The sequence below is a fragment of the Apiospora aurea genome, assembly GCF_038362705.1.
Source record: "Apiospora aurea strain CBS 24483 chromosome Unknown utg000006l_segment0_segment0, whole genome shotgun sequence".
In the NCBI taxonomy this organism is placed as follows: domain Eukaryota; kingdom Fungi; phylum Ascomycota; class Sordariomycetes; order Amphisphaeriales; family Apiosporaceae; genus Apiospora; species Apiospora aurea.
Genome location: NW_027117393.1, coordinates 4,552,503 through 4,577,475, shown reverse-complemented (window position 1 = coordinate 4,577,475; position 24,973 = coordinate 4,552,503). Strand labels below are relative to the sequence as shown.

Below are 24,973 nucleotides of genomic sequence, written 5' to 3'. Positions count from 1 at the left end.
CGAGAGTCCCGAGAGTCCCGACCAAGCATCGCGAAACAAAAGCCGAAAGGCCTCGTTTGAGCATGCCTTTTATTGGACTTGCAGGCATCTCCAAATAGCATCAACAGGCTAGAAATAGCTAGGCCTGGTCAATCTCCGACAGAAGCCGTTTAGAGCGGTAACTTAACTGCCAGTTGTTTACGGACCTATGCGCCCTGGCGGGTTGGACTTTTGCCTTGGCATCTCCAAATGGCCTGCACATCTACGTAATGTTTCAGCCGGGAAATGCAGGTAGAGTGATAGTTTGCGAAAGTGCCATTGGATCCGTCAATTGAACTTTTTTACAAGGGGGCCATGCCATAAATACTTCTGCAAAGCTTCCAGAACCATTCATTCCTGTATTGGAAGATGCCTGTGTCCCTTATTTTATCGCCATTGAACGAATTCATGAGCCAAGAGCTCGCAACATGTGCCGGGTAGGATCGACTGCAGATAGACTTTTCGGCAAGCTGGAGAACCCTAGGCAATTTGGACGGCTTGGGACGGGGCAAGGACAGCTCAGCTCCGACTCTGCTGAGGCAAAGACTGGAGAAAGTGGCAACGACATCTGTCAAAACTCCACCACTATTTTTGGCTTAGCTTCTGGCCGCATTCTTCCGATGACTGAGGTCCAGCCACATATGCACTTTGAGGCCTTTATGCAAGTAATCAATATGCGTAGGCTTAACGGGTTGAACAAAGGCCAAACACCGCCACAGCCATTGAACGGGCCAAGGTCCTCCAGGCAGGTGCTTTGATGCGAGTGTGGCTCAAGCTTTTCCTCAAGTCATCTCGCGTGCCTGGCCAGATCAAAGCAATGCTGGACGATGAACCTAAAACAACAACGACATCCCTTCCTTGCGACCCGTAAAGCAGCTCGCATTCTAGAGCCAAATCGCATCAGTCTGGGCTGATTTGTTCCTGTTATAGACCGGTTTGTGTTAGACAGTCGTTCGCTTCTCGTAGAACCCGACGCATCGCGATTTCCTCTCACATGCTGACAGGGTCAGCACTGAGGCCTGAATGAAGCCTGGAGCTCACTTCTCCAGAAGGTGCGATCGTGTGTGATGGAGCTGGAAGCCCGTTGACGTTCCCACCCACTTCAAGCCAGGACAATTCACTTCGTCGTCACATTTCATCATCTAACATACTTAATTTCCTGCCTCGTCGTAACTGGTTGCCACCCCCATCGTCAACATGGCCATCCCCCGAGGTACTGCGGCATACAAGAAGAAGGAAGGCATTCTCACAGTTACCGACGACCAAAAATCGATAATATGGACCCCTCAGGCGGGAGGTATCGGTATCACATTGGCCATTTCCAATGTTACCAATCTCCAGCAGACGCCTGACACGGCGGCCAAGGTCATGCTGAAGATTTTCGAGAAGGCAAAAGATGGTGCAGAGCCAGTCTCGTATTTGTTCCACTTCAACTCACCAACCGACCCGAGGGGCGAGGCAAATGTACTGAAGGACCTGCTGTCGCGGCTTCTAGCCGAATACAAAGCCAATGACCCTAGTGTGCCGCGGCCTGCCGGCGCAGCTGGTGCCGCCTCTGGTTCCATGGCCTTTGCGAGTGCGGCCAACTCGAAACCGGCTTCTGCTCGCTTCTTTGACGATGGGCAGCTCAAGATGGACATCGAACTCCAGCAATCCTTGATGAAAACGGACAGGAGCCTTCACCAGATGTATATGGAAGGCCGAGCCACAAAGCCCGATTCCATGTCGGATGCGATATTCAACATGCAGTTCTGGTCGACACGCATTAACCTGCTTCGAGCCCATGCCATTGAGCGAAGCCAGAAGAAGGGACCCTACAATGTTCTCGCTACGGTGAAACCGATCATTGAGCAAAGCACTGAACCAGACAAGCCCAATACGATGAAACTTAACATTACCGTGGAGCAAGTCCGGATGATTTTCGACCAACATCCCCTGGTCAAGAAGATCTACAACGAAAATGTGCCTCCCCTCAGTGAAGGCGAGTTCTGGGAGCGATTCTTCCTGAGCAAGCTGTCGAAGCTTCTCAGGGGTGAGCGTGCCACTGGGCTGGAAGCTACCGACAGGGTATTCGACAAGTATGATGAGTATGAAGATATCACAGCTTTCTCAAGCAAGCTTCTGAGTCAGCATGTTCCCCACATCATCGATATCGAAGGCAATGAGGAGAATCAAGGTGGATCCAAGGGCGGCAACCGGAAGGATCATGAGATGCGGCCAAGAGGCCGGCAAGATGTACCCATTATACCCACTCTCAACAGCATAAGTGGGAAGATGCTGGCGAACGTCTCGGCAGCTGACGGCGCACTCACCGACTCGGCCGGCTCAGACGACATCTACGGCCAGCTAGCGTTGCGCGATCTGCGTGCTGAAGCAGAGGAGTCCAAGATCATCCTCAACATCAAAGAGCAGAACCAATTCTTCTCTAACCAGGCTAATGCTGCATCTGCGGCTGACGAGATCTTTGCCAAGCAAAACCCCACGAAACTGCTGAAGCACGTCCAGGGTGACTTGGGCTCACTGCGTGACGATGGCGCAGGAGGGGTAGACTTTCAAGCATCACTGGGCATCAATGACGAAAGTGACAGTGATGACGAGGACAAGCAGAAGAAGGCGCACGTAGGATCTCGGGGATCACGCAAGGCAGCTCAGAAGCAGATCCTGGAAAGCATTTTACAACGGAGGGCACAGTTGTTCGGCCACTCTTCAGGTGAGACTACCCCGATGGGCCTGCCCGCCGAGGTTGCGGCCAAGTGCAACTTGACACATGCGACTACGATGGAGTTCCTGCACCAGTTCTGGTCTGCCTTCCTCTCTGGCGACCCCGACCGGGCTGCCGAGCTCGGATACCTGCTGGAGTCGCTCAAGCGGTCCAAGGATCGCATCAACGTCGTGGCCGCCGAGGCGCAGAAGGCGAGAGACCAGGAGATTGAGCGGAAGAAGGAGGAGATCCGGCAGATCTACCAGCGAACAGGTAAGAAGCGAAAGCTTAATACTAATGCTGTTCGTGGAGGAAAAGACGCCGTCGTGAAGCTGATGGGCCCAGTAGTCAAGTCACTCGACACTGCCATCGCCGCGTACCAGAAGGCCCTTGCGGCTGAAGGAATCCAGGCGAGTACCGAGGGCTAGATATGGGCATACAATTATATAGAGCTAGTAATATCATCAGACAGGATCCGCGTCTTATGTTGTATAAAGTACATGATTATACTGCACCAATTGACTGCCTTCTGTGTTAGGACAGTCAGACTCTATTGCAATAGTTGAGTATGGGGATCGAACAAGTACTCGAGTAAACAACGGGAATTGTATCCATACGACCCGGCAGATATCTTGTCAATGTCCCTATGTCCGTACCCTAGCTACAGAAACCGAGTGGGCTTTGTTGTCGGTAGATAGCGCGCCAAACAGGGCTAAAACATCGTATTACGGTACACGTATGTAGTTGACGTGCGGCTGGAGGGAGCAAGGAGTCTAACACGTACAGATCACGACCCAACGTGCATCTCCACAAATCGCAGGACTCGGACGCCGCGTCATGGTGCATCGCTGTGGATCAATCGGATCGAGTGCTATCATAGCGCACATCGACGTTTGCACATGCCCGTGAGTCGAACGGTTCTTTTGGCCATCGCCCTACGTATCTATCTGTCTGTTGATTTCCAAGTGATAGGAGAGATGAAGCAGAAAGAAGAGACCCTGCAGAATGATTCTGGAAGAGCCAACGTTTCAGGTCGCCAGATGAGACGAACAACGGGAATGTCGTGGAGGTCACGTCAGGGGCCCAGCGATCAAATCGTCGAATGGGATCTGACCGGGTTGCTACTGCTACCTGCTACCTGCTACCTGCTACCTGCTACCTTCTGCTGTGCTTATTAGTGCGCTGTAGCTTTCCATTTTGTGCCCTGTCGCCTTACTCCCAACCCACTGGAAGGGTCGGCGGGTGGGCCGCGCGGGCAAGGAAAACAGTGGACCATGGCTGAAGCCGTTAGTTGTTTAGGTCGTGCTGATGGTCGCTGTAGTCACTAAGAGACCCAAGAGACCCAAGAGAGACCCAAGGCCGACCTCCCTCGCAGCAACCAGAAGCCACCTTCCAAGGATTGGGGTCTCTTAAGATGTAACACCAATTAATTGGGCAGCAAATCACAAGGAACGCTGCTAGGGCGATCAATCACAGAATAACATTGAACAACCTGCTTGCCTCGTATTGCATTTTCCAGTGCATGCTACTACATTACTACATACGTACAGTAGCTGACCTACAGTAGCCTGCCCGCCGACGCCGTGCAATACGAAACCAACTTCTCACTCCTTCATAGAACTCGTCTCCAATCCTGCTTCTGTCTTATCAGCCCAGCCAGCCAGTCGCTACCTCTCCAATTTCGGCTGATTCACCATGTTGCGCATACTAGTCGCTGGATGAACGACGACCAACACGACGACGCTTACTGCGCAGAATAGAGAGGGGAGGAACAACAATAAAAATTTGACAAGCCGTCTCCTGTGTATATACAGCCCGGCGCAACGGTTCTGGCCCGCCATCTAAGTCGGTCGCATTTCGTTGTCAGTGACGTCCTCCAACGAACGGGAACGAGCGCATTCCTGAGTCAGGAGGGGAACCATCTAAAGTTCGGTTGAAAAAAAAAAAATGTTGTCACATCTGCGCTTCCATCGACGGGGTCCGTCCAATCCCACGTCGCCCAACCCCGACAGCACCTCGTGGGATGTTCAGCCTGCCCAGCTCGTATCCGACGACAGCAGCGTGCCTGCGCCAGACATTCGCCCTCGATCGACAACCTCGGCGCCCCAGAGCCAGCACGCCCAGGCCCGTCCGCAATCGCCCCCCTTGACCTCTCCGCCTCCTCCACCACAACCTCAGCAGGCACCGCCGCCGCCTCCACCGTCCCAAGCTCCGCCCAGCTTGCCCCCGATAGCCCGAGTGGCCTCTGTCTCCGAGACGGAATATTCGGAATCTGTATACTCCGTCTATGTGGGCGACCCGGAGTCTCATCCCCGGGAAGAGCCTCGGTCAGAGCCTCGGTCAGACGCTCGACCACCGTTGGTCGAGCAGAATAGCTTTCTGGGAGGGTTGAAGTACCGCCGCGAACAAGATGCTGCTGCTGCTGCTGCTGCCGCCGCCGCTACCACAAGCCCCAGGGCTGGTCCCTCGGAAAGAAGCCCGAGCTATTCGCTAGATAGCAGAAACTCCTCAAGGCCTAATATCGCCTCGGCCGTGACAAGTCCACAGGGAATGCCGCCCCTCAGATCGAGCAACGCGGGGTCCTCATTCGTGTCGCCAACAGATCCTCAACATAACACCACCACCGGAAAGCGGCCGCCAGGTGCGCGGGTGAAGACGGAACCAGCCCCAATGGTGAACCAAACCGTGACACCAAACCCGCCGAAGGGGAAGAAGAGTCTCCCATTTCTCAAGAACCCCATGTCGACCTTGCTTATGAGGAGAAAAACGAGCCAGAACATACCGGATCTGTCCTTGTCACTGCTCAACGACCATGGGAAAACGTCATATGAGCCTATCCGAGGTACCAGGGTCCACGACTTCAGTGCCCCGCGCCCCAAGAAGCCCGTGTCGAACAACGTGAGTCCCATGGTGCCAACCGAGCAAACAGTACCCGAGGCAGTACAACCCAACAAAGACGACCTGTCACCGCCACAACGGCCAGCGCCGCCGGTCCCACCCAAGGACGACCGCGAACAGTCTGGACGATCTTCCACATCAATACGTTCGCGTCGCCCCGTGTCTGTTGATGGTGGGTCCATGATGCAGAGCGAAAGCAAATCGACTGCATTGTCCGCCAGCGCCTCTCGACGAATAACTCTAATGGACCCGCAGGATATGCGGAGGAAGAGCTCTGTACCGTCTTCTATATCGACCGCGTTGTCGCGAAACATGTCGGGCATGTCGGGTATGTCCAATAAAGACGTGCTCAGTGCGTTACCCAGGCATATGAAGAGCACATCGTCAAGGTTCAGCTTCGATATGATGGGGGCTGCGAATGCCGAAAAGCTCCTGGAGGAAAAACACCGACAAAGGGTACAGGAAAAGCAGTCGGAAATCTCTGATCACCGGGACTCGCGCTTCGATGACTTTGACGAGGATCCCTTCGAGTATGACGACCTGGACTACGATGACGGCTTGGAAGAGCGAATCCCGGGGGTCAACGCCGACTACGATGAAGAGGAAGAGGGCATCTACGAAGAGCCAGTGGAGGAATACGATCCCGATAACGATCAGGAGAACTTTGCAGGCTTCGTCTTCCAAAGGTCCAACCCTCACTCCACCTTGGCAAGTCCCCAGGATGCGACCATGGCGGCTACGCCAAGAGATGCTGAGGGGAACGTCATTGGGTTCGCCATGACACAAGGGACACCAGATATCAACAACAGACTTTCTCAGCTCTCTGTCCAGGCCCCGGAGCCCTCGCACCCCCATTCCCCAGTGGCTCAAGCGCTGCTTAGTGGCGACAGCCCGACCGGACTCGGGATTCAGGGGTTAGATGCTGCTATCCATGAATCGGACCGGTCATCACCACAGCAAAGTCAACAGAAAGAAACCCCTACTCCAGCACCGCTTCCGCCTCTTCAGCCAGACGATGAACTTTATTTTGGTGGCGCTGGTCTTGAAGGAGAAGGCGATGGGCTCGCTATTGATGAGGCCTTGTTCGACTTGGAGGATACCGATCAGTACGGCAGACCGTTACCTGGAGTGTTTGCAAGTGCACTTGCTCGTCGACAGGCTGCTGAAGCTGCTGATGAGCAAGCTAAACGAGAATCTGATGATGTAACCTCGCGGCTTTCTGGAGCAACTGCGATCACTCAGTCGACCGCACATACCTCCGTGAGCGTTGCGCCCAACCAGGAGCCACTGCCGGCGGACAGCCAACCCAAAAATGACGAAAAGAGCTCCCCTAACGGGCTCAAACAGCCAGTCCCCGACTGTGCTGCCACCACAGAAATGGACAATATGGCGGCCTACCAAGCAGCATTGGCTGCGGCTGCACACAAGGCCGCCGCCTCGGGCAAATTCCGTAGGGATTCGGACCCGCCGCTGCCAGCCGATGTTACCATTACGTCTCCGACGACCTCTGGGTCTGACCATTCTAACGACAACATAAACTTCTTCGACGACTACGAATTTGACGATGGATTCGACGATGGGTTCGGCAACGGCCTCGACGACTATGAGTTGGACGACGACGCCATTATCGCCGAAGCGAACGCGAGCGCACTCGCCCATGACTCTGACGGGTGGTATGGACAGGAGTTCGGTTTCTACGCCGCCCCTGCTCAACCAATACCCACCCGTAACCCGAACCCTGGAAGCGACACGAGTCCCTTTTATGGAGGCTTCTTCGGCTCGAATAACGGCCTGGCGCGCTCCAAATCGGGACACCTGATCTCTCGAGAGCCAAATCTCACCCCCATTACTGAGCGATCGGAATACTCCAACCGCAACTCGATCATGAGTCTCATGTCCCCCACGACGAACCGCGAGCTCTCGTCGTTGCAAAGCCCCGGCCTGGCCCAGCTCGCTATGATGGCCGACGACGACAACATGTCCCTGTCGGCCCTGCTTCGCCTGCGGTCCAAGGCTTGGGGCGACTCTCAAGCCTCGCTGGTGAGTTCACGCGATGGGTCTCCCAGCGATCGTAACAACGATATCTCAAGTCCCTGGAGCCCCGAGGGAAGGGAACAGATCCCCAACCACGACATGTACGGCCGGAAAAACTCGGCCTTCTCGCTTTGGAGCCAGAGCGCGGAGTCGGGGGCCGCGAGCGGTTCGGGAAGCCCGACGCTCACCATGTCCATCCCTACATTCCCGAATAGCTCCGCTATCCCTCCAGTGCCGCCACTGAACCAGGCGGCGGTGGGGACGAACCCAAACCCGGCGGTAGGTCCAGTACCGTCCGCTGTTCCCCAGCCGTTGTTCTCGCCTCCCCCGCCGCCCACGACCTTCCCGCCCGTGCTGGAAGATGAGGAAGTGAGTGCGGAGGATGATTTTGACGACCGAGCCAGCGCGGCGAGCGCGGTGCCGAAGCCGTCACCTATTTCATCCGCCGACTACTCGTTGTCGAGCCCCAAGCCCGGGGTCCCGTCGCAGAAGCGGCCGGGCATGGGCCACCGGCACAAGGGCAGCGCCGACTCGATCTCGTACATCAAGGAAGAAGGGGACGGCAGCGAGCCGCGGTGGGTCCTGGAACGCCGCCGCACCGCCGAGTCGGGCGAGATCGAGGTCCTCGAGCGCGAAATCGTGGAGGGCGGGAGGATCTAGAGTGCCCTCGAGTGCCTTCCTGTACTGCGCAGCTGGCTCGTTGTGGACGGCAGGGGCTGCGGCTGAGGCATATACTTATACTTTACATTGCAAGCAACAAACGACTGAAACGCTTTATTCAAGAGACGAATGGGATGATGAACTCATACATACCCCCAAGTAACAACGTCTGTCAATACGCATTTTACGCAACCAATTTCGGGGATGGATAGAAAAAGGGGAAGAAGAAGAAATAGTAATAGTTAGTACGACGGCGGACGAGCTTCGCTGATGGTTGATTTGCTTTGTTTGATACCACCCACCCACACCCATACATTACACATTACATTATTTATATATCGAGCTTCGCCGTCATCGTCAACATCAGAGAGCTGCCGGCTGGTTGCGTACATAGAGAAAGCGAGCAAGAGTGAGCGGTTTCCAGTGCACATATATCAGGGGGTTTTTGGGTATACAAAAGAAATCCGATCGAATCGGGATTGTTTGTTTGTTTGTCAGGTTATATCAATAATGGGTTATGGGCTGGCTGCCTGGCAGGGGCTTAGATTGGATTCGGTGCTTCTCTCTCTCGTGGGAAGGAGTCTTTTCTGTTCTATAGGGATATATACTGGCTTTCTGTCATCACACATAATATGATGGGGTTAATTTGAGCAGATGCGCCTTTTCTGGCTGTATAACCTTTCTCCGTGGTTCCGGTACTGCGATATATGTGACATTGTCCTTGTGACTGCAGGAAGAAATTGTCTCACGTGTAGACGAATGGGTGCGAGTGAGAAATCTTCTGTATTCTCTTCATCTAGTTCTTTCTTTCTATGTCTATCTCTACCCGTAAGAGGAAGAACTTCTCAAGATTCAACCCAGGTTTCGGCCTTGCCCCGCGAGAGTATATCCCGGACCCGCGCCTCGAGCCACTCTGTGTTGCCCCAGAACCCCCAGCTCGCCTGGAACCGCAACCAGTCCACTAGGGCCGCCTCCCAGTGCGCAACGAATACGTCCCAAGGGTACTTCTTGCCGGACACGGCTTCGAGGCGGGCCAGGTAACGTTTCAGGAGGGCCTTTTCGCCTTCTTGCATCTCCAGGGAGGAGGAGATGGATCTGGAAGGAACCAGCATGGATATGGGCACGGAGCAGGTGAAGAGCTTGGCCAGGTCGCAGACGCCCAGGCCGAGGCCGACGTACTGGAAGTCGAAGAAGGCTACTTTGGCTGCGCTCCCATGGCTGCCGTCGCCACTCCGCCCAAACATGTTCTCCGATTTCACGTCGCCATGGATCAACGTAGCGTAGGGGGCGGTTGCTGGGTGAGCGGGCGAGACGTAGTACGCCGCCAGCTCGGCGACCGGTCGTTTCCCTCCCGCTCCTGAAGAAGAGGTAGCAGACGACTGACAGCACAGAGCCTCGCTCCACTCGCTATCTTCGTCCTCTTCCAGGGACGCGTACTCGCTGCGCCGCGTGGCGAGATACGTGTACCCCCCGTTCTGCCAGACGCCGTGGACCACGGCCGGCACTCCATTACCATTACCATTGCCGCCCGACTTGGCGGCGGCCGCGAACTCCAAGGGGGGCGGGACCAGGTGTTCCGCGTCTTTGCAGTACCGGGCCTTCTCCTCGTCGCGCCAGAAGAAGGCGTGGAAACCCGCGAGCCAGTCCAGCGCCGCGCCGACGAGGTCCGGGGCCAGGACGCCGCGCTTCTCGAGAGCGAGGGGAAACGACGGCGCAGGAGCTGTTGCCTTTGAGCTGGTCTCCTTTTCCGCATCGGACGAGGACTGAAAACATGGCTGGTAGGCAGACGGGACCTCCCTCTGCAGATCCCGCAGCAGCAGGGCCGTCGTCGTGCCGTCATGCACACTCCCCAAACACTCCGCGACCGTCACCTCATCATCAGCATCCCCTCCACTCCTCCCAAACCCGGCCAGCCTCGGCGCAAGATGCGCATAAAAGTGCTGCTCGACCTGATACGACAAGATCTTGCGCAAATGCCCCTCATCATCCCGCTTCTTGCTAGCCGGCGGGTTGATATACTTCAGTATCAAAGAAAGCTGCTCCTCCTCCTTCTTTGCTCCGGGCAACCGGGCCTGGACCCGGCAGATGTGTCCGTACCCGGCCCACAGCGACTGGACGGTCCTGCAAGAGACGAGCTCGAGGCCACGGTTGGCCAGGAGGGATGCGGCTATTTCGTCCAGCGACTTTGGCTGCTGGGACGGTGGTGGTGGCATGACTGGCTGAGGTGGCTGGGAATGGGCTAGTGCCGTGCAGCCGATGGATCTTTATGCAAGAGAAAAGGAGAAGAGGGGGAACAGTGTTTGTTGTAAGCCGGCTAAGTGCAGGGTCTCGTGCAGCTCTCGTCTCTCATGTGACAAACGGTGTATGCTTAAGTAGGTAATGTTCCTTTGTGGTAAGGTAAGGAGGTAGGTAGCGCCAAAGCCGGCATGGCACGTTGTGGGTCTCCAACGAGGAGCTACGGTTACGGGGGCATACGTACATGTATGTACCCACATGGATTGATAGCAACGACTCTCTTCTACTGTTCACGGGCAGACGGATTCTAGAAGACTGGCACTGCCATATACTCGAGTCATTGTATATATACCACCGGCAAAGCTGTTGAATAGCTCATACATACTGCTTGCACATGTCGAAAAGGCCCCAAAACCCCAATCTGCTCGTCGCTTGCTCGCTGGCATTCATTACATTAAACTACCTAATCCTGTACTACTGGAAACCCGTCAGGGTATATATATCTCTCTAATAATTTATAACAACGAACAAGAAACCAAAGCCCCCCAAAAACATTATCTCGCTTTTGGTCATGTGGACCGCGTTGGAGGGGGACCGGGGGCCGGGGGCCGGGGACATGATTCCCGCCACAATACCACCACTCATGGGCAGTGAGTGAAGTAACCAGGTATGGACAGGGCGCCTGGGCACGCCATCACACCCATCACCATCCTAGCAACCACCACCAAAGTCTTAAGGATGACCCGGCGGCTTCCTGCCCATAGGACTTCCTCGTGACGGCTGGTCATCTTTCTGACTCTTCTTATTACGGCCAGGTGACGACTCGGCCTCGTCTTCCGTAACACTAGCCGAGTCGACTTCGGCCTCCTTGAGCTTCTGCCGCGCCTTGTCCCTAAGCTGCTCGGCCTCCTCGCGGGCCTTCTGCGCCCGCGACTGTTTGCGCCACATCGAAGCGTACCGGCCTTCGCGGCCAATCAGCTCCTCGTGTGTTCCGCGTTCGACGACCGTACCGTTCTTGAGCACCTGTTTGTGGTTTGTTAGTTGTACGTTCTTCGTATAGGTCGTTCTCCATCTTCCATGGGTAGTTACGTACCAGAATCTGATCGGCATTAACAATCGTCGACAAGCGATGCGCGATAATGAGCATGGTACGGCCCTTAGCCAGCGTCGCAAACGATTGCTGAATCTTCTCCTCCGTGTCCGTGTCCAGCGCCGCCGTCGCCTCGTCCAGCAGCGTGATGCGCGGGTTCTTCAGGATCGTCCGCGCAATCGCCACACGCTGCCTCTCTCCGCCCGACAGCTTGACGCCGCGCTCGCCCACCACCGTGCCGTAGCCGTCGGGGAAGTCCATGATGCGGTCGTGGATCGAGGCGGCCCGACAGGCCGCGAAGATCTCCTCGTCCGTCGCGTTCTGATTGGCGTACCGCAGGTTGTACAGGAGCGACTCGTTGAACATGTTGCAGTCCTGCGGGACGATGCCAATATACCTCCGCACCGAGTCGATGGTGAGGTCTTGCACGTCGTGGCCGTCGATGAGGATGGAGCCGCTTGTGGGGTTGTAGTAGCGGAAAAGCATGCGCATGATGGTGGACTTGCCGCCTCCTGACTCGCCGACAAGCGCCGTCGTGGTTCCCGGTGCACAGTGGAAAGAGAGATCGGACAGCGCATTACGACGCTCGTCGTACGAAAAGTTGACACCCTTGAACTCGATTTCGCCGGTGCACGACGTGAGAGGCTCGGCTCCTTCCCTGTCATCGACAAGCGGCTGCTCCCGGAAGAGCTCCAGCATGCGCTCTGCCGAAATCAGGTTGTTCTGGATAGTTCGATAGAACGTGCCGAAGAAGTTCAGCGGGCCTTGCAACTGCGCCATGTACGTGATAAGAATGACGAAGTGGCCAACGGTCTGGAAGCCGGCAGCCACGCGGTAGGCCTCGATAAAGCAGGCAATGAGAAGCGCAAATGTAAAGACAGCACCCTGGGCCGAGTTGAGGTAAGCGAGCGTGACGCGCACCCAGTACTCGAATCCCTGCATGACAATCATCGCATTGCGATAGCGGCTAAATTCGTACTGTTCTGCGTTGAAGTACTTAACCGTGTCCCAAGAATGCAGACTGTCGTTCTTCACAGCCTCCATCTCTCGGTCGGCGTTGACGTAATCCCGGCGGAGCTTGACTCGCCATGACGCCAATCGAATCGTAACGTATATGTAGAGAATCGTGGTGATAGCCACGACGAGGCCGAGGTAGATGTCGAAGGTGATGGTGAGGTAGACGACGGCCACGACCAGATCAAACATCATGGGGCCCACTTGGAAAGTCACCAGCTCCAGGAAGGAGTTGATCGCACTTCCCTTGTTGAGCGCAGAAATGACCTCACCGGTACGCTTGCTCATGTGAAACTCGGCGCTCAGGTTGTGCACGTGCTCAAAGGCGGCCGTCGATATGGCACGATACGAGTACTGCTCGACGGGGATCCACAAAACCGTTCGTGCGGCGCTCAGTATACCCTGGGACCCTTGCAGCCACTTGAAAAGCACATACAGCCCAATATACAGCCATGGCGTCTGCACATCATCACCCGAAAGAGCATCGGTAATCAAGCCACTGGTCATGGGGACAAACACATTGAGCACACGCTGCGAAATCATGATCAAAAAGCAGATGATGGCAAGACCTTGCAGTTTGCGCGATTCCTTGGGCCAGAGATAGGGAATCAGGATGAAGAACCCCCGGATGTAGCTGAACCAGTTGACATTAGGCGGCTCCGTGGGTTTGGCCCAAGCGTCCTTCGGCGGCTTTGTTGAACTATTCTGTCCGGTACCGGCAGACGGAGTCGTTCCGTAGGCGTGACCGTTGTTGGCGCCGTCGCCCGACTGTGCACCCGTTCCCAGCAACGGTTCTTGCTCGGAGGAAGAGCCGGGCAAATTCTTGGCCTTGGACTTGGACTTCCATGCTAGGGAGACAAAAAGGACGACACACCCCAACACCAGGAGGGCCCGACCAAAATGGATGGTGACCTCGACAATCTCCCACGGCGTGGCCTTCTCCCGGTAGTGGCCGCCCTGCTGACCGCCGACGGCGGGTTCGTGATGCGGACGCGTGTAGAGGCTCAAGCTGGACGCGATGATGAGCACCTCGAACGGCAGGGCCGAGATCCAGGTGAAGAGGTGGACCAGCGTTGGCGCCGGGGTCGTGTCGATCAAGCTAATGAGCACAATAGACCAAGCGAAGAAGGATCCGATGATGAAGACGACGGCGGCCTGGCCGGGCCACCACTCGTCCTTGCGGTAGATGAGTACCTGGACCAGGATGAGGACGGCATGTCCGACAAACGTGAGGATGATGAAGGTATGCAGGAGCCTTAGAGCCAGCTTCGCAGAGTCCGAGAGGTTGATGGTGGCCTTGGCCGAGTCCTGGTCGCGGTCGGGCTTGGCCCGGACAGGCAGCGGACGGCCGCCGGGGCCGCGCAGCAGCTTGTTGTCGTCGCGGGGCGCATGGATGATGCCGTAGGATATGAAGGCAATCAGGAAGACGCCGAAGACGACGGCCGGGTAGGCGATCTTGCTGACGTTGAGGACGCGCAGGATGGTGGCGAGCGGTACGCGCTGGGACGGGCTGCTTTCGCCGTCGTCTACCGCCATATTTTTTTTTTTTTTGACGACGTGATGCTGCCGGATTTGTCGTGTCTTGGTATGTGCTCCCAAACAACTGGGGCGGCGGACCAAGGTCAGTACAAGAGCCGAGGTTTCTCGAATCAGTCTTGACCAGCAAGCTCCCGGCTTTTTGTCAAAGCTTGAAGTAGGACTGACGTAAGAAAGAAAAGAGAGAGAGAGAGAGAGAGAGAGAGAGAGAGAGAGAGAGAGAGAAGCGGTTTGGGGGAAACCGGTGTGAAGGGAAGGAGAGTGATGTATGAATGGTGAGCAAATGTACATGTAAAGTAGTAGTAATAGTAGCAGGCCCTGTAATGATCGGTAGTAGTCGCAACATCGGGTGTCGGAAAGAGAAGGACCAGGCCTAAGCAGACCCATGCTCGGCCAATTCAGTCCTGGGATGGAGACTGGACTAGGTTCGGCTCCCTTGACTGCTTTCCAATTGACTACCGACGAGCGACTTGCCTCACGCGTGTCTCCCCTGCTCCCCTGCTCCCCTGTTCGGCTGTTCCAGTGCCAGCATGCCCCAGCCCTCAAGTTCAGGTTAGCCTACAGTAGTGTCGGTGCGTGTGTGCGTCGGTGGTGAGTAAACACTTTTGCTTTCCTTCACCGGTCCACCCTTTTTCTTTCTTTCTTTCTTTCTTTCTTCCGCCTGCCTAGCCTATCGCCGCGGTTGGTACCACGCGACAACGGTGGCCCCCCCATTCGTTGCAAATCCGAGTACTTGCCTAGGTACTCAGCCAATCGAACTGACCGGATTGATCGAATTGGTGGCCATCGATGTTCCCAGCAACAGGCAAGGCCCCAGCCCACGAGTCGCAGCCCAAACTAGGCTGTCCTGGTGTCTGGGTCCGACCTTGGGAACAGTCCGACTCGCCGACTGAAGCAACCTAGCGGCGTTTATGTAATGATGTCGTATCGCCGGTTCCCACTTATTAAGCACTTCTGCCAGAGGCGGGGCTTCCCGAAAGGGTGCAACACCAACCGACGCAGCCCCCCAAGTGCCCCCTCGACTCCTTCCTTGCCCGTCAAGAGCCGTGACCCTCCAATCCAATCTGTACCTTGCAGATCTCGCTAGACCTACAGTAGGCCGACAAGGCATTTCGATTTATGCTGCTAGTAGCAAGTCTTGTCTGGGTAAAGACGGCGTGGCTTGGGTGTCATCTGTCTAACGTGAGACGAGCCTCGGTACCATTGCCCATCAAGAGTGTGGATCGACTACTGCATTCTACTCATGCTTCCATTGGTGACGACTTCCCGTCTCGACACCACCAGGACTCCAACTTTGATAGACTAGACTTGGAATCGGGTCGAGTCCGACTTGCCGTCGGCATAACGGAGCCGTTGTTGTCCTCGATATAGCTACCATGCCCGTATCTTCATTGGACCGGACCAGCCTAGTCACATTCTGGGGATGCATAATCATATATGATAGCTCACAGATGCCTCTTCGACAACAAAAAGACCCGCTTCCCTCGTCCGGGAGGCCCATGACGAAAGCACGTCGCTTGGCCGGTCGAATTATATCGCATATCACATTATCTAGCCCGCCCATACCCTCCTCCATACACAGCAGATATTTGTATCTATGTACGTGATATCCAAGAACAAATATCCCTCTATCCAATTTGTCTTTCGCCCTCGACTCAGATCCTTGACTCGTGCTTGATGCCCTACTTAGTAGCAAAACTCCATCACTTTATAGACTTGGTGATTCCCAAACATCCCTGCTCAAGCGAACAAACCAAGATTGCTTGTGGGGTAACGCAACCTGTCTCTCTTTTGCGAACCCATAGTTTTGGAGAAGCCGGATAAATCTAGTGCTATCTGTCAGTTCCACCGTCACACACATCTCAGGGGCTCATGGGGTATGACGGACCTCTCATTGTCAACTCTGGGTTCAAGGCAGATGTTCATGGTGCGGTAGTCGCTTTGCAGGCACCAGTGTACCAAGCTGGACAGCCAAGCCGGCACCAAACCCCTCGCCCACTCCTCCCCGACCAGGACGTGCAGGCCGCGGTCCCAGTCATCCGCACTCACGTGCCGGCCAAGGATATCTTCTTTGACCCAATATATCTCAAAATAGCCAAACGGGACGCCGTCCCACATACCAATCACCGGGAACGAGTTTTGTGACTTTAACGAGTCCGTTAGGAAATTCTCGTGATACTGCCCCCAAAAGGCCGAGACTCGCGGGTTAGACAGCCACCGTTCGAGAAGACCGGCGTCAGACAGCGTGGTCAAGTGAGCGTTCTCCTTCTCGCCAGGAGTCTCGGGGCCTAGGTGAGGAACCGGTTGGCTAGACGCGGATGCCACGCGGAAGGATAGGTATTTGCCTACGCTGGGCACAAAACGGGTGTAGAAAATCTCACCCATTCGCGGTGGCTTGGGACGCACCGGATACCGTACCCCATCTCGGATCCGGTATTGCAGGGTTGGTGGCGGGTAGTAAGTGGGCAGATGCGAAGCTGAGAAGTAAGGGCCGATTGGGGTTGTCGGTTTGTTGGACAACGCGATGGGAATGGTGCCTCCGGGCACGTCAGACATCAGTTGGCTGGCAGATGTGATGGACCATCTGTCGATGGAGTCGTTCTTCTCGGGTGAGGTTGGCCGGCTGCCGGGTGGAGATCCGTGGTGGGAGCTGGTCTTCTTGGGTTGCAGTGTAAACAAGAAGAGGCCGCTGGGGATCTGCCAGAACCCGCGTCTCATCACAAACATCTGATCCCAGCCGCCCTCGCTCTCCGACGTGGCCACGCCAACGGAAGTGTCCAGGGTGGAGATCAGGCCCATCCTCTCGAGCTTCGGGATCATGTTCCGGGTCCGGAATACACCATCCCTCTTTATGCGGATCTGCCATTCCCCCTTAGGTTTGGCAGTCTCCGGTGTCGAGCGGGAGGCTGCAGTGGTCAGATAAGGAGAAGGCTCCGGTTGCTGAAAGTACCAATACAGCGAGATATACAGCATCAGCGCAACCTGGCGGGATGGGCTTTTGGCTGGTTCGTATTCGTCCGATGAAGGATTGGAAATGCTGGAGATGAAAATGGTATCAGACTGGAGGGTTGGCCGCGTGAATCTGTGAACCGGCTCCTGATCGGCGTCGTCCTGGTCCTGGGCCTGGTTGTTGCCCCCCTGAGCTGATGTCTCAGTTGCGCCACCCCCACGATTGTCACCATGTACCGGGTCTGGGCCATCCTCGGTATGCAAGGCGATAGTCCAGCCTGCAGGGAAGGGTGTGTGGCGGTGATGTGTGTCGTTTGATTTGAAAAAGATGCCGTTGAATATTGGCTGAGCAACGATGACCTGCCCGTCGGGCAGGTGTACAAGTGACGACATTGCAGCTAGGCAGATAGCTACTAAGTCAATGCTGATTTGGTGGAAGGTGCCGCTGTCATGTGCTGTGATGGTAGCAGTAGCAGGTAATCTAGTGCTGCTTCATATGGCTGGTTCTGATTCGGGCGTCTAAGGTGGGATGAAAATGCGGGGTATATCTGGGAAAAGACGAGAGCTACTCGCATCAAATGGGGAGGGACATTAATAAGTCTCTAACAGGGCGGCTATCAGAAAGGCTTCTAGAAAATGTACGGAACGACGTATTTGCACGAGCAGACCGGTGATGGCCGAACAAGTACATGAGACGCGGCGGGATCACCTCACAAAAAGACGGTATTGAGGGTGGAAGAGTGTGGCAGGCGAAACTCTAGATCGGACGGGTCATGGTGGGATGATGTTGGCAAACGGTGTCCCCGACCCGACCTTCAACACACGTCACCGCACTGGTCAGCGTCCCTGACAGTCCCGAAAAAAATAGAAAGGGCTGCAACCTGCGGAGGAATGCGAACATTGAATGCTGCACGCCAACACAACAGGTTGCCGCGCCATCCTCGTGGGTCGCGTGACATGGAGACACGAGTGATTACCATGGGATTTGACGATGGCAGTTGTCTCTACCGAAAGACTGCTATGGACGGATGAGGTGTGGTTGTCTAGAAGCGACCAATGGTTGTTTGCATATTGTCAGCCGCAGCCAGTGTCGGCCTTGAAGAGCTAAAGAGGGTAGGTAACTAGCGGGCGACCCCATAATGACTGGATAGCGATTGATCCGATGCGATTGCGGTAGAGGATACAGCGCTGATAGGAAGGATTTTGATACTCCTAGCATCCGCATTCATTTGTTGAGCTCAACCTGGAATTGTGTATTAGTATAATTGTGTATGTCAGCTCTGTGTAGAATCAATGCGATGCCGTGTAGAGCGCCAGCCTTGTTGATGGTCAGTTTGATCGTTCAGTGTATTGTATTATGAGGGTTGGAGATCCCGACACGAAGAAAAAGATGGCAGAATTGCATAACTTCTGCTATTTGCATCTTGGCTCCGGTTAAGGACTCTGATGCATGCAGCTAGGTCCCTGCCGAGTGCGATTTGGGACTTCATTGAGGGATGAGCAGATGCATCTCCAGACTCGGCTTTTCACATGACTTACTGGCATTATGAGGTGGGATCTTCTGCATCCGGGCCAATATAACAATCACGACTTCCTCCCTCATCTCACCCACCACGTACGAAACACACCTCATTTCCATCCTGGCGCCGTCAACCAACTCGGGGGAGAACATGCTCTGGGCAGGCCGATTCGCTGGTATGCCTGCATTTTACTGAACCTCCACTCTCATCTCATTTTCCTCGTCGACATCAGAGACCAATGTATGGAACAAAAATAGTGTGGAAAGGGTATGCAGTCAATCAATCAGCAAAACAAAGGCTGTCTATATGTATTAAACAAACAAAACCAAATTCTTCGGTCTACGTATTATAACAAGAGGGTATCATGACGAAGGGGAAAATAATTATTCGTCCGTACCGTTCTTCTTGTCCTTTTTCTTGTGTTTCGGCTCCCTCCTCTCGTCGTCCTTGTCCTCGTCCACCTCCTCCTTGGCGCTGCGCCGCTTGTCCTTCTCGTGGTCCAGGACCTCTTGCACCTCCTCAGTTCCGAGGTCCTTGGTCTCGTCGTAGTCCACGTCGTACTCCGAGGCGACGATCTTGATCTCGTTACGGAGCCCGTTAGCGTCCTGGACCAGAGCCTCCCATTTCTGGGGGTCGAAGCCTCTCGCCTCTGCATAATTCGTTAGCCAAAAGTCCCCCACGAGCAAGATTAGTTTTGTGATTCATATTACTTACCATACAGAGTGTTTTGCCGTCGTGTAATAGTCATGTTCAGCGCGGCCCGGTAGGAGAGGTCCTTGCTGATGAACAAGAAGTAGAGGTAACCGCCCATAATGGTAGTCAGACCAGCCAGGTAGGTCACCGGCTCCATCATATCCCAGCCGAGATCCGTGTGGAAGGTCAACCAATACACAGCACCCCACCAGACCGAGAGGGCGCCGAAGCCCGCCTTCGCGAGACGGTGGGCGGCGCGGTGCGCCAGCGCGTCGCACTCCTCCTTGATGCTGGCGAGCTCGCCGATGCGGCGCGACATGCGTCGCAGCCGGACGCGCATGTAGTGGGTGCGGTCGCTGAACGAGGGCACGCCGATGCGCAGCTCCGTGTCGTGGCCCGTGATGCCGATAGCGAACTCGCGGCCGCGGGCCGCGTCCCGGATGAAGTCGCCAATCTCCGTGCTGCTGCTCCAGCGCACCCAGTCCTTGTGCTCCTGGGGCGTGTCGGCGCCTTCGCGGCCGAGGCCCGACGCCGAGGCGATGTTGGGCGACTTCTTGTTCTTGTTGATGACGTTGCCCGACTCGTCCTTCTCCGAGGCCTCGGCGCGGAAGTACACGCTGGGCATCTTCTCTTTGCCGTCCTCATCAAAGACCGGGGGCAGCTCGGCCTGGATCAGGCGCTCGAGGTAGGAGAGCGGCTGCTGCGGGTGGATCAGCAGGGCGAGGGGTTGGATGTCCTCGTTCTGGCCTATAGATCGGAATTCGCCCTTGTTCCCCTTTTCGTCATGGGTCGCGTCGGCCGGAAGCGGTATAATCAGTTTGAGCAAACGCGTGGGTGTAGTAAGGAGCTTTCCTGTACGGGCATATTGTTAGCAATCGTCGACATCGGATCGCCTATATATGGGCATCGATGAGGGCCATGTTTGCTTTCTTGCCTTTTGTCATGTTCTTGTTCATTTGCTTCGACTCCAGGTCCACGGGGGGCTTGTCAGCGCCTTCTCTTTGCCAGGGCCCTGCAAGAAGTTCGGATCAGCAATCACGTTGTATATGTGGTGTCTGTAGGATCAAGTGGACGCACTCTTGATCTGTTGCTTCACCGCAGCCTCCATGCCAACTTTGACTTCTGATTCGTGCGCATCCGCATCGCGCTGGTTGGTCTCCTTGGCCGACTCGTCCTTGAGGTCCTTCTTGGGTTTGGTAGCATCGTCATGAGACGAGCTCGAGTTCATGCGAAGCCATGTCGTCGGACTCGCGCGTGGTTGTTGCAGCTTCCAGGCCACAGATCGACCGGTCAAGGCGGGGGATTGTCTCAGTGGCCGCAACGCCGCGGTGCTCGCTCCGCAACCTCTCCGTAGCAGAAAGCTCATGTCTGCTGTGTCGTGGATTTGCGTCGCTTTTCCGGAAGATGACTTCGTATAATCTGGTATACAGATTTTATTCTTATTTTTTGGGCAAGAAGGGAATTAATCAAGGCCAAATGTTGGTATAATGAGCGATGAGGCCTCCTTGTTGTCCCCGGAGCTTTTGCCCGGTTGCAGATAGTCGCAATTCGCATGACGTCAATTCTTCAAAGCTAATCGGCCAGGCCACGCTACTCCAGTCGCTGCTCGTGAAACAGCAGGTAATTGTGAAAAGCAATCCAGCGGCATGGGCCTCTGCCGTCGCGCAAAGACCCAAACATCGTCGATATGATACAATCCACCTGTTTTGATGCTTGGAAGCAAAAGAAGCTTTTGCAGTTCCCTCCTGGTGGGAATTGGGACTTGGTATTAGTAACTTCCATCCTTGCTAATAGCGGCCTTGCGATGCAGGCACCAACCTTCATTGCTGCCGGCAATTTTGGGCCGAACTCTCTCTCAATTGACGGGCAGCTTGACATGACACAGGTTCGCGAATCGTCATCGTGATCATGAACCGCCCTTTACCTACCTACATGTATGTATGTATGTATGTATGTTTTTGATGACCACGGTTCCCCAGTGCTGGACGATCTAGATTATATATGTGTAGGAGATTCTCCTACATCAGGGGCATTCAATAGACTCGACTCTAGAAGGCTTCCATGCGCGTCATGTTACAATTATTGAGGTTCCATAAGTCCAGTCTTTCGATCGTGACTTTTTGTTGGTTGATCGTCCAGTCCACCCAATGAGTCCTTGGCTGATGCACGATACCCACGCAGTTATTGTTTTCGCGGCATAGCTTTGCTATTTCTTATGCATGGTAGGTAGTTTGCTTACTGCATCGTACGATGATCACTTGCTTACCGCCACAACTCGTCGAAGAAACTACATAGTCGGCGGTGCGACTGTTGGTCAGGCCTCGTCTGAGCCTCACTCTCACCCCTCGTGGTTCACAGTGGCTGGCAGTTCTGGGTGCCCAATCAGGACAGGCCAGCGAGAAGCTATCGAATCCGCTCCGAGAATTTGGGTCTGCGACTCCCCACGAATTGCCTAATACGGCCCTTAGGCAGTGCTTGTATTTCTATAATTAGGCGCATGGATCAACCGAGCCCTACCTCCTCGGTGCAGAAATCAACGGTTGCCAAGGCTGCAGCCTGGCAATAAACCCGACGATGGAAGGATGGAAGGGATGGAGGTGACAGCACACCACCGCACTATCTGGTGCTGTGCCGCATAGGACTTCTTCTCCGCACCTAGTCATCATGGCGGAGAGGTGGAAGGTTCTTATTGCGCTCGTCGGCCACTTTCTCACTGACCCGAGATGTGACTTGCATCATCTCTCTTAAGCTGACGCCAGCCAGTCATCCATCCGGTCACAATTTCGAAGATCTACTGCATATACACTCGGCCGATATAGAGCAGAGGACGACTGAGTGATAGCTCCGCATTCTGAGTCTGCTCACACATCTTACCACATACTCACAAGAAGTCTGAACTGGGCACCTATCATCATGGCACGATACAGCTTCCAAAACACCCTCACATTCTGCCTGCTGCTGGTGTGGTCTCGGCCAGCACTGGCCGCCGACAGCAACCCTTCCGTGGACATGATCGTCGGTCTGTCAGTCGCCGCCGGCGTCACAATAGGAGTCCTCGTCATCCTCTGCTTCCTCGCCCAATGCGCCCCTGCACTATGCTGCGGTCTCGGCCGGAAGGACGAGTCGTGGTTCAACGGCCACAACGACAACATGAAGGAATTCGCAACACCGCCACCGATAATAGAGAAGCCAGAACCCATTGAACATCCCATGTACAAATGAGATTTTCTTTTCATCTTCGATCTCGTGTTGAGGATCCGTGCCGGAACAACTATGCGTATGAGGAAACGCTCGGTGTACCAATTTGGCGACTTGCCAAAACGGACCGACTATTTCAACAAGCACACATGTGCTATCGTGCATGGCAGTTACGAGGGAAGAGAGTGCCGGTACGGTGTCGCCTTTGGAAGCAGAGGCGACCCACCCACGATATCATGTTTACGAGGCTCCCAATTTTAGTCGAGACGGAGTGCGGGATGTAAATAACGACGCATTACGCCAGGGGTGGTGATATGGGAGGAATCCAAGATTCTGGTTCACGTTATGGGTGCATTATGGGAAGGAATTGCATCACATGGTCGGAGTTCAGGGCATCAATACGACAAGGGGTTGGTTGGGGACGACTGTCCCACCCAACATTGGCGTCGGCGCATCATCATCTTTAAATATACCCATTTGCTTGTTTTCAAGGAATGCTACACTCATTTATAGCCCTTATAGATCTCTACTGCATACTATTCTCATGTTGCGATGTGATTATGTTCATATATGTAAACTGCTAAAAACAATATCCATTACATACGACCACAGCTCTCAGACAACTAGGGATCCCGTCCGCTCTCCCATATATAAGCTGAGAAGCGCCGGATTAGTACTAGAGTCGGTGACGATCTGGGAATCCCCGGTGTTGTATGTTTTTTACTGTATGCTACAGTTTTGTCGGCCGACGATGCAGTCTATGTTCACTCTTGTTTGACACTATGCTTATTCGCCGAAATCAAGCCATACGTGCACACAGGCCATATTTCAACCCACCCAGTCACGGGAACGATCGTTCTTGCGTCAGCACTGATGTTATTACTGGAATCATTTACTTAACAGAGCTGGGACCGGATCATCTGTGTAGAGCAGGCAGTGCGGAAATGTCGCAATTAGACAGGGCGAAAGGCGCATACAATTGCTCAACAATAGGAACGAGCTAGGTATTGGCAACCTGACAGCACAGTGTAGTGTCACTTGCCTACCAACTTTCTACGGAGAGTGATACGCAAGAGGGGAAGCAGACGAGGTCATAGATTCCATTCACCTTCCTGTACCTGTTTACTAATCCCATCTTTCCTGTCCAGGGGATTGGATGATATTGACCTTGCTTGCACATATCCAGGTAGAATTGAACGTCGCGTTGCTGGGTTGGGAAACCACTCACTCCTCGTGGATGACTTCATGGTGAGTGGTGTGTACTTGCTCTGCCAAGTGATTCTATCCAGCCTGCCCTGGACTGGAAGGATGTCGTCGTATGCACCAGCCTTTCGGCGTTGGGAAGCAATGGAGGTAGGTAGGTAAGCGCCTTCTCGCATATGTGCTACTGCAATTTGGCTGCTGTCACTTCTAGGTGCCAAAGAACCAACTAGAAGCAATTGTGCTCTCTCAGACCTGCCTGGGCAGGATAACAAACACAGGAAGTAGTAGGCACGCAAACCCGACTTGAGATTGCGTAGTTGTCGCAGCGAAGATGCGTTATACCCTTTGGAAGGCGTGCCATGGAAAGTCATTGATTTGTGATCTGTTCGCCTCGGCCGCGCGCATCATGTGAGGCCATCGACTGCTCACCTTCCTCGAGTAGTTAGGGCCAAGCAAGTGAATTGTGGGAAAATCTTGGGCAAGGACTGTGGTGAATGTTCACGATTAGAAACCATGTAGTTCGTCACCCACTGAGAACCTCCTCTAATAACAAATTGAAGCGGGTTCATCAAAGTGGCTTCCTGAAACTGGTGATTCTATATGTTCAAACGCTGCACCGAGAGAAGGGTCGGCGTGCGCCTGCGCAATAGCTCAAGCACTTCCTGTTCCAACACCTGCATGGAATGGCAATACCGTCACCGAGGGCCTTCCTGGTCCTTTCCAAGTTGCAATGCTATGAAGGTGTAGCCGGTCGAGTTGGAAGGGTGCTGCCTTCACTTGCACACGCACGTTGAGCTTCACCTCATCTCCTTCCTTGCGAAACACCACTTGTTGCTTCCCTTCTCTGAAATATGCCGCCTCACTTAGACATCATGGAAATGGCACTCGCAATGTGCCACCTGCAATGCGTCTGGCTCTCTGCTCGTCCTTTGGGCATATAAATACCGCCCTCGTTTCCTGGATCAGTCTTCTCTAGATCAACTTACTTCTTCATTTCTTCACCACTTCAACACCAACACTTCTCTTCGTCCTTCACTACTTTCGGATCTTCAAGCACTTAGTTGCCTATCTTGCTCAACACCACGGCATCCCATTCAACCTTCATTTGTTTCTCTATCTCATCTTCTCCTGCCCCAACCCAGCTCCCTCCCCTCGCTATATCCGTCACTCTGTCCTTCAGTTGCTCTTCACTCTGCCTTTGAGGGCCAGTCTATCTCTCGACAC

The 24,973-nt window shown here is 54.5% G+C and overlaps 7 protein-coding genes across 7 annotated transcripts; 3 read left to right on the top strand and 4 right to left on the bottom strand.

Moving 5' to 3' along the window:
- Nucleotides 1–1,215: 1,215 nt before the first annotated feature.
- PG986_010015 (RNA polymerase II transcription factor) lies at nucleotides 1,216–3,147 on the top strand (the record flags this gene model as incomplete). The annotated part of the gene is made up of 1 exon (XM_066846237.1): nucleotides 1,216–3,147. One exon carries the CDS (start codon nucleotides 1,216–1,218, stop codon nucleotides 3,145–3,147), a length of 1,932 nt encoding a protein of 643 aa, XP_066698635.1.
- Nucleotides 3,148–4,666: 1,519 nt separating this feature from the next.
- On the top strand, nucleotides 4,667–8,311 carry PG986_010014 (uncharacterized protein; the record flags this gene model as incomplete). The annotated part of the gene is made up of 1 exon (XM_066846236.1): nucleotides 4,667–8,311. One exon carries the CDS (start codon nucleotides 4,667–4,669, stop codon nucleotides 8,309–8,311), a length of 3,645 nt encoding a protein of 1,214 aa, XP_066698634.1.
- An 845-nt stretch (nucleotides 8,312–9,156) lies between these two features.
- On the bottom strand, nucleotides 9,157–10,524 carry PG986_010013 (uncharacterized protein; the record flags this gene model as incomplete). The annotated part of the gene is made up of 1 exon (XM_066846235.1): nucleotides 9,157–10,524. The coding sequence occupies one exon, from the start codon at nucleotides 10,522–10,524 to the stop codon at nucleotides 9,157–9,159; it is 1,368 nt and encodes a 455-aa protein (XP_066698633.1).
- Nucleotides 10,525–11,278: 754 nt separating this feature from the next.
- PG986_010012 (ABC transporter family protein) lies at nucleotides 11,279–14,186 on the bottom strand (the record flags this gene model as incomplete). Its single annotated transcript, XM_066846234.1, has 2 exons — nucleotides 11,279–11,569; nucleotides 11,640–14,186. The coding sequence occupies 2 exons, from the start codon at nucleotides 14,184–14,186 to the stop codon at nucleotides 11,279–11,281; spliced, it is 2,838 nt and encodes a 945-aa protein (XP_066698632.1).
- Nucleotides 14,187–15,894: 1,708 nt separating this feature from the next.
- On the bottom strand, nucleotides 15,895–17,528 carry PG986_010011 (uncharacterized protein; the record flags this gene model as incomplete). The annotated part of the gene is made up of 2 exons (XM_066846233.1): nucleotides 15,895–16,022; nucleotides 16,046–17,528. 2 exons carry the CDS (start codon nucleotides 17,526–17,528, stop codon nucleotides 15,895–15,897), a joined length of 1,611 nt encoding a protein of 536 aa, XP_066698631.1.
- Nucleotides 17,529–19,038: 1,510 nt separating this feature from the next.
- Nucleotides 19,039–20,714, bottom strand: PG986_010010 (uncharacterized protein; the record flags this gene model as incomplete). Its single annotated transcript, XM_066846232.1, has 4 exons — nucleotides 19,039–19,304; nucleotides 19,370–20,200; nucleotides 20,283–20,360; nucleotides 20,426–20,714. 4 exons carry the CDS (start codon nucleotides 20,712–20,714, stop codon nucleotides 19,039–19,041), a joined length of 1,464 nt encoding a protein of 487 aa, XP_066698630.1.
- A 1,547-nt stretch (nucleotides 20,715–22,261) lies between these two features.
- Nucleotides 22,262–22,570, top strand: PG986_010009 (uncharacterized protein; the record flags this gene model as incomplete). The annotated part of the gene is made up of 1 exon (XM_066846231.1): nucleotides 22,262–22,570. One exon carries the CDS (start codon nucleotides 22,262–22,264, stop codon nucleotides 22,568–22,570), a length of 309 nt encoding a protein of 102 aa, XP_066698629.1.
- Nucleotides 22,571–24,973: the final 2,403 nt, after the last annotated feature.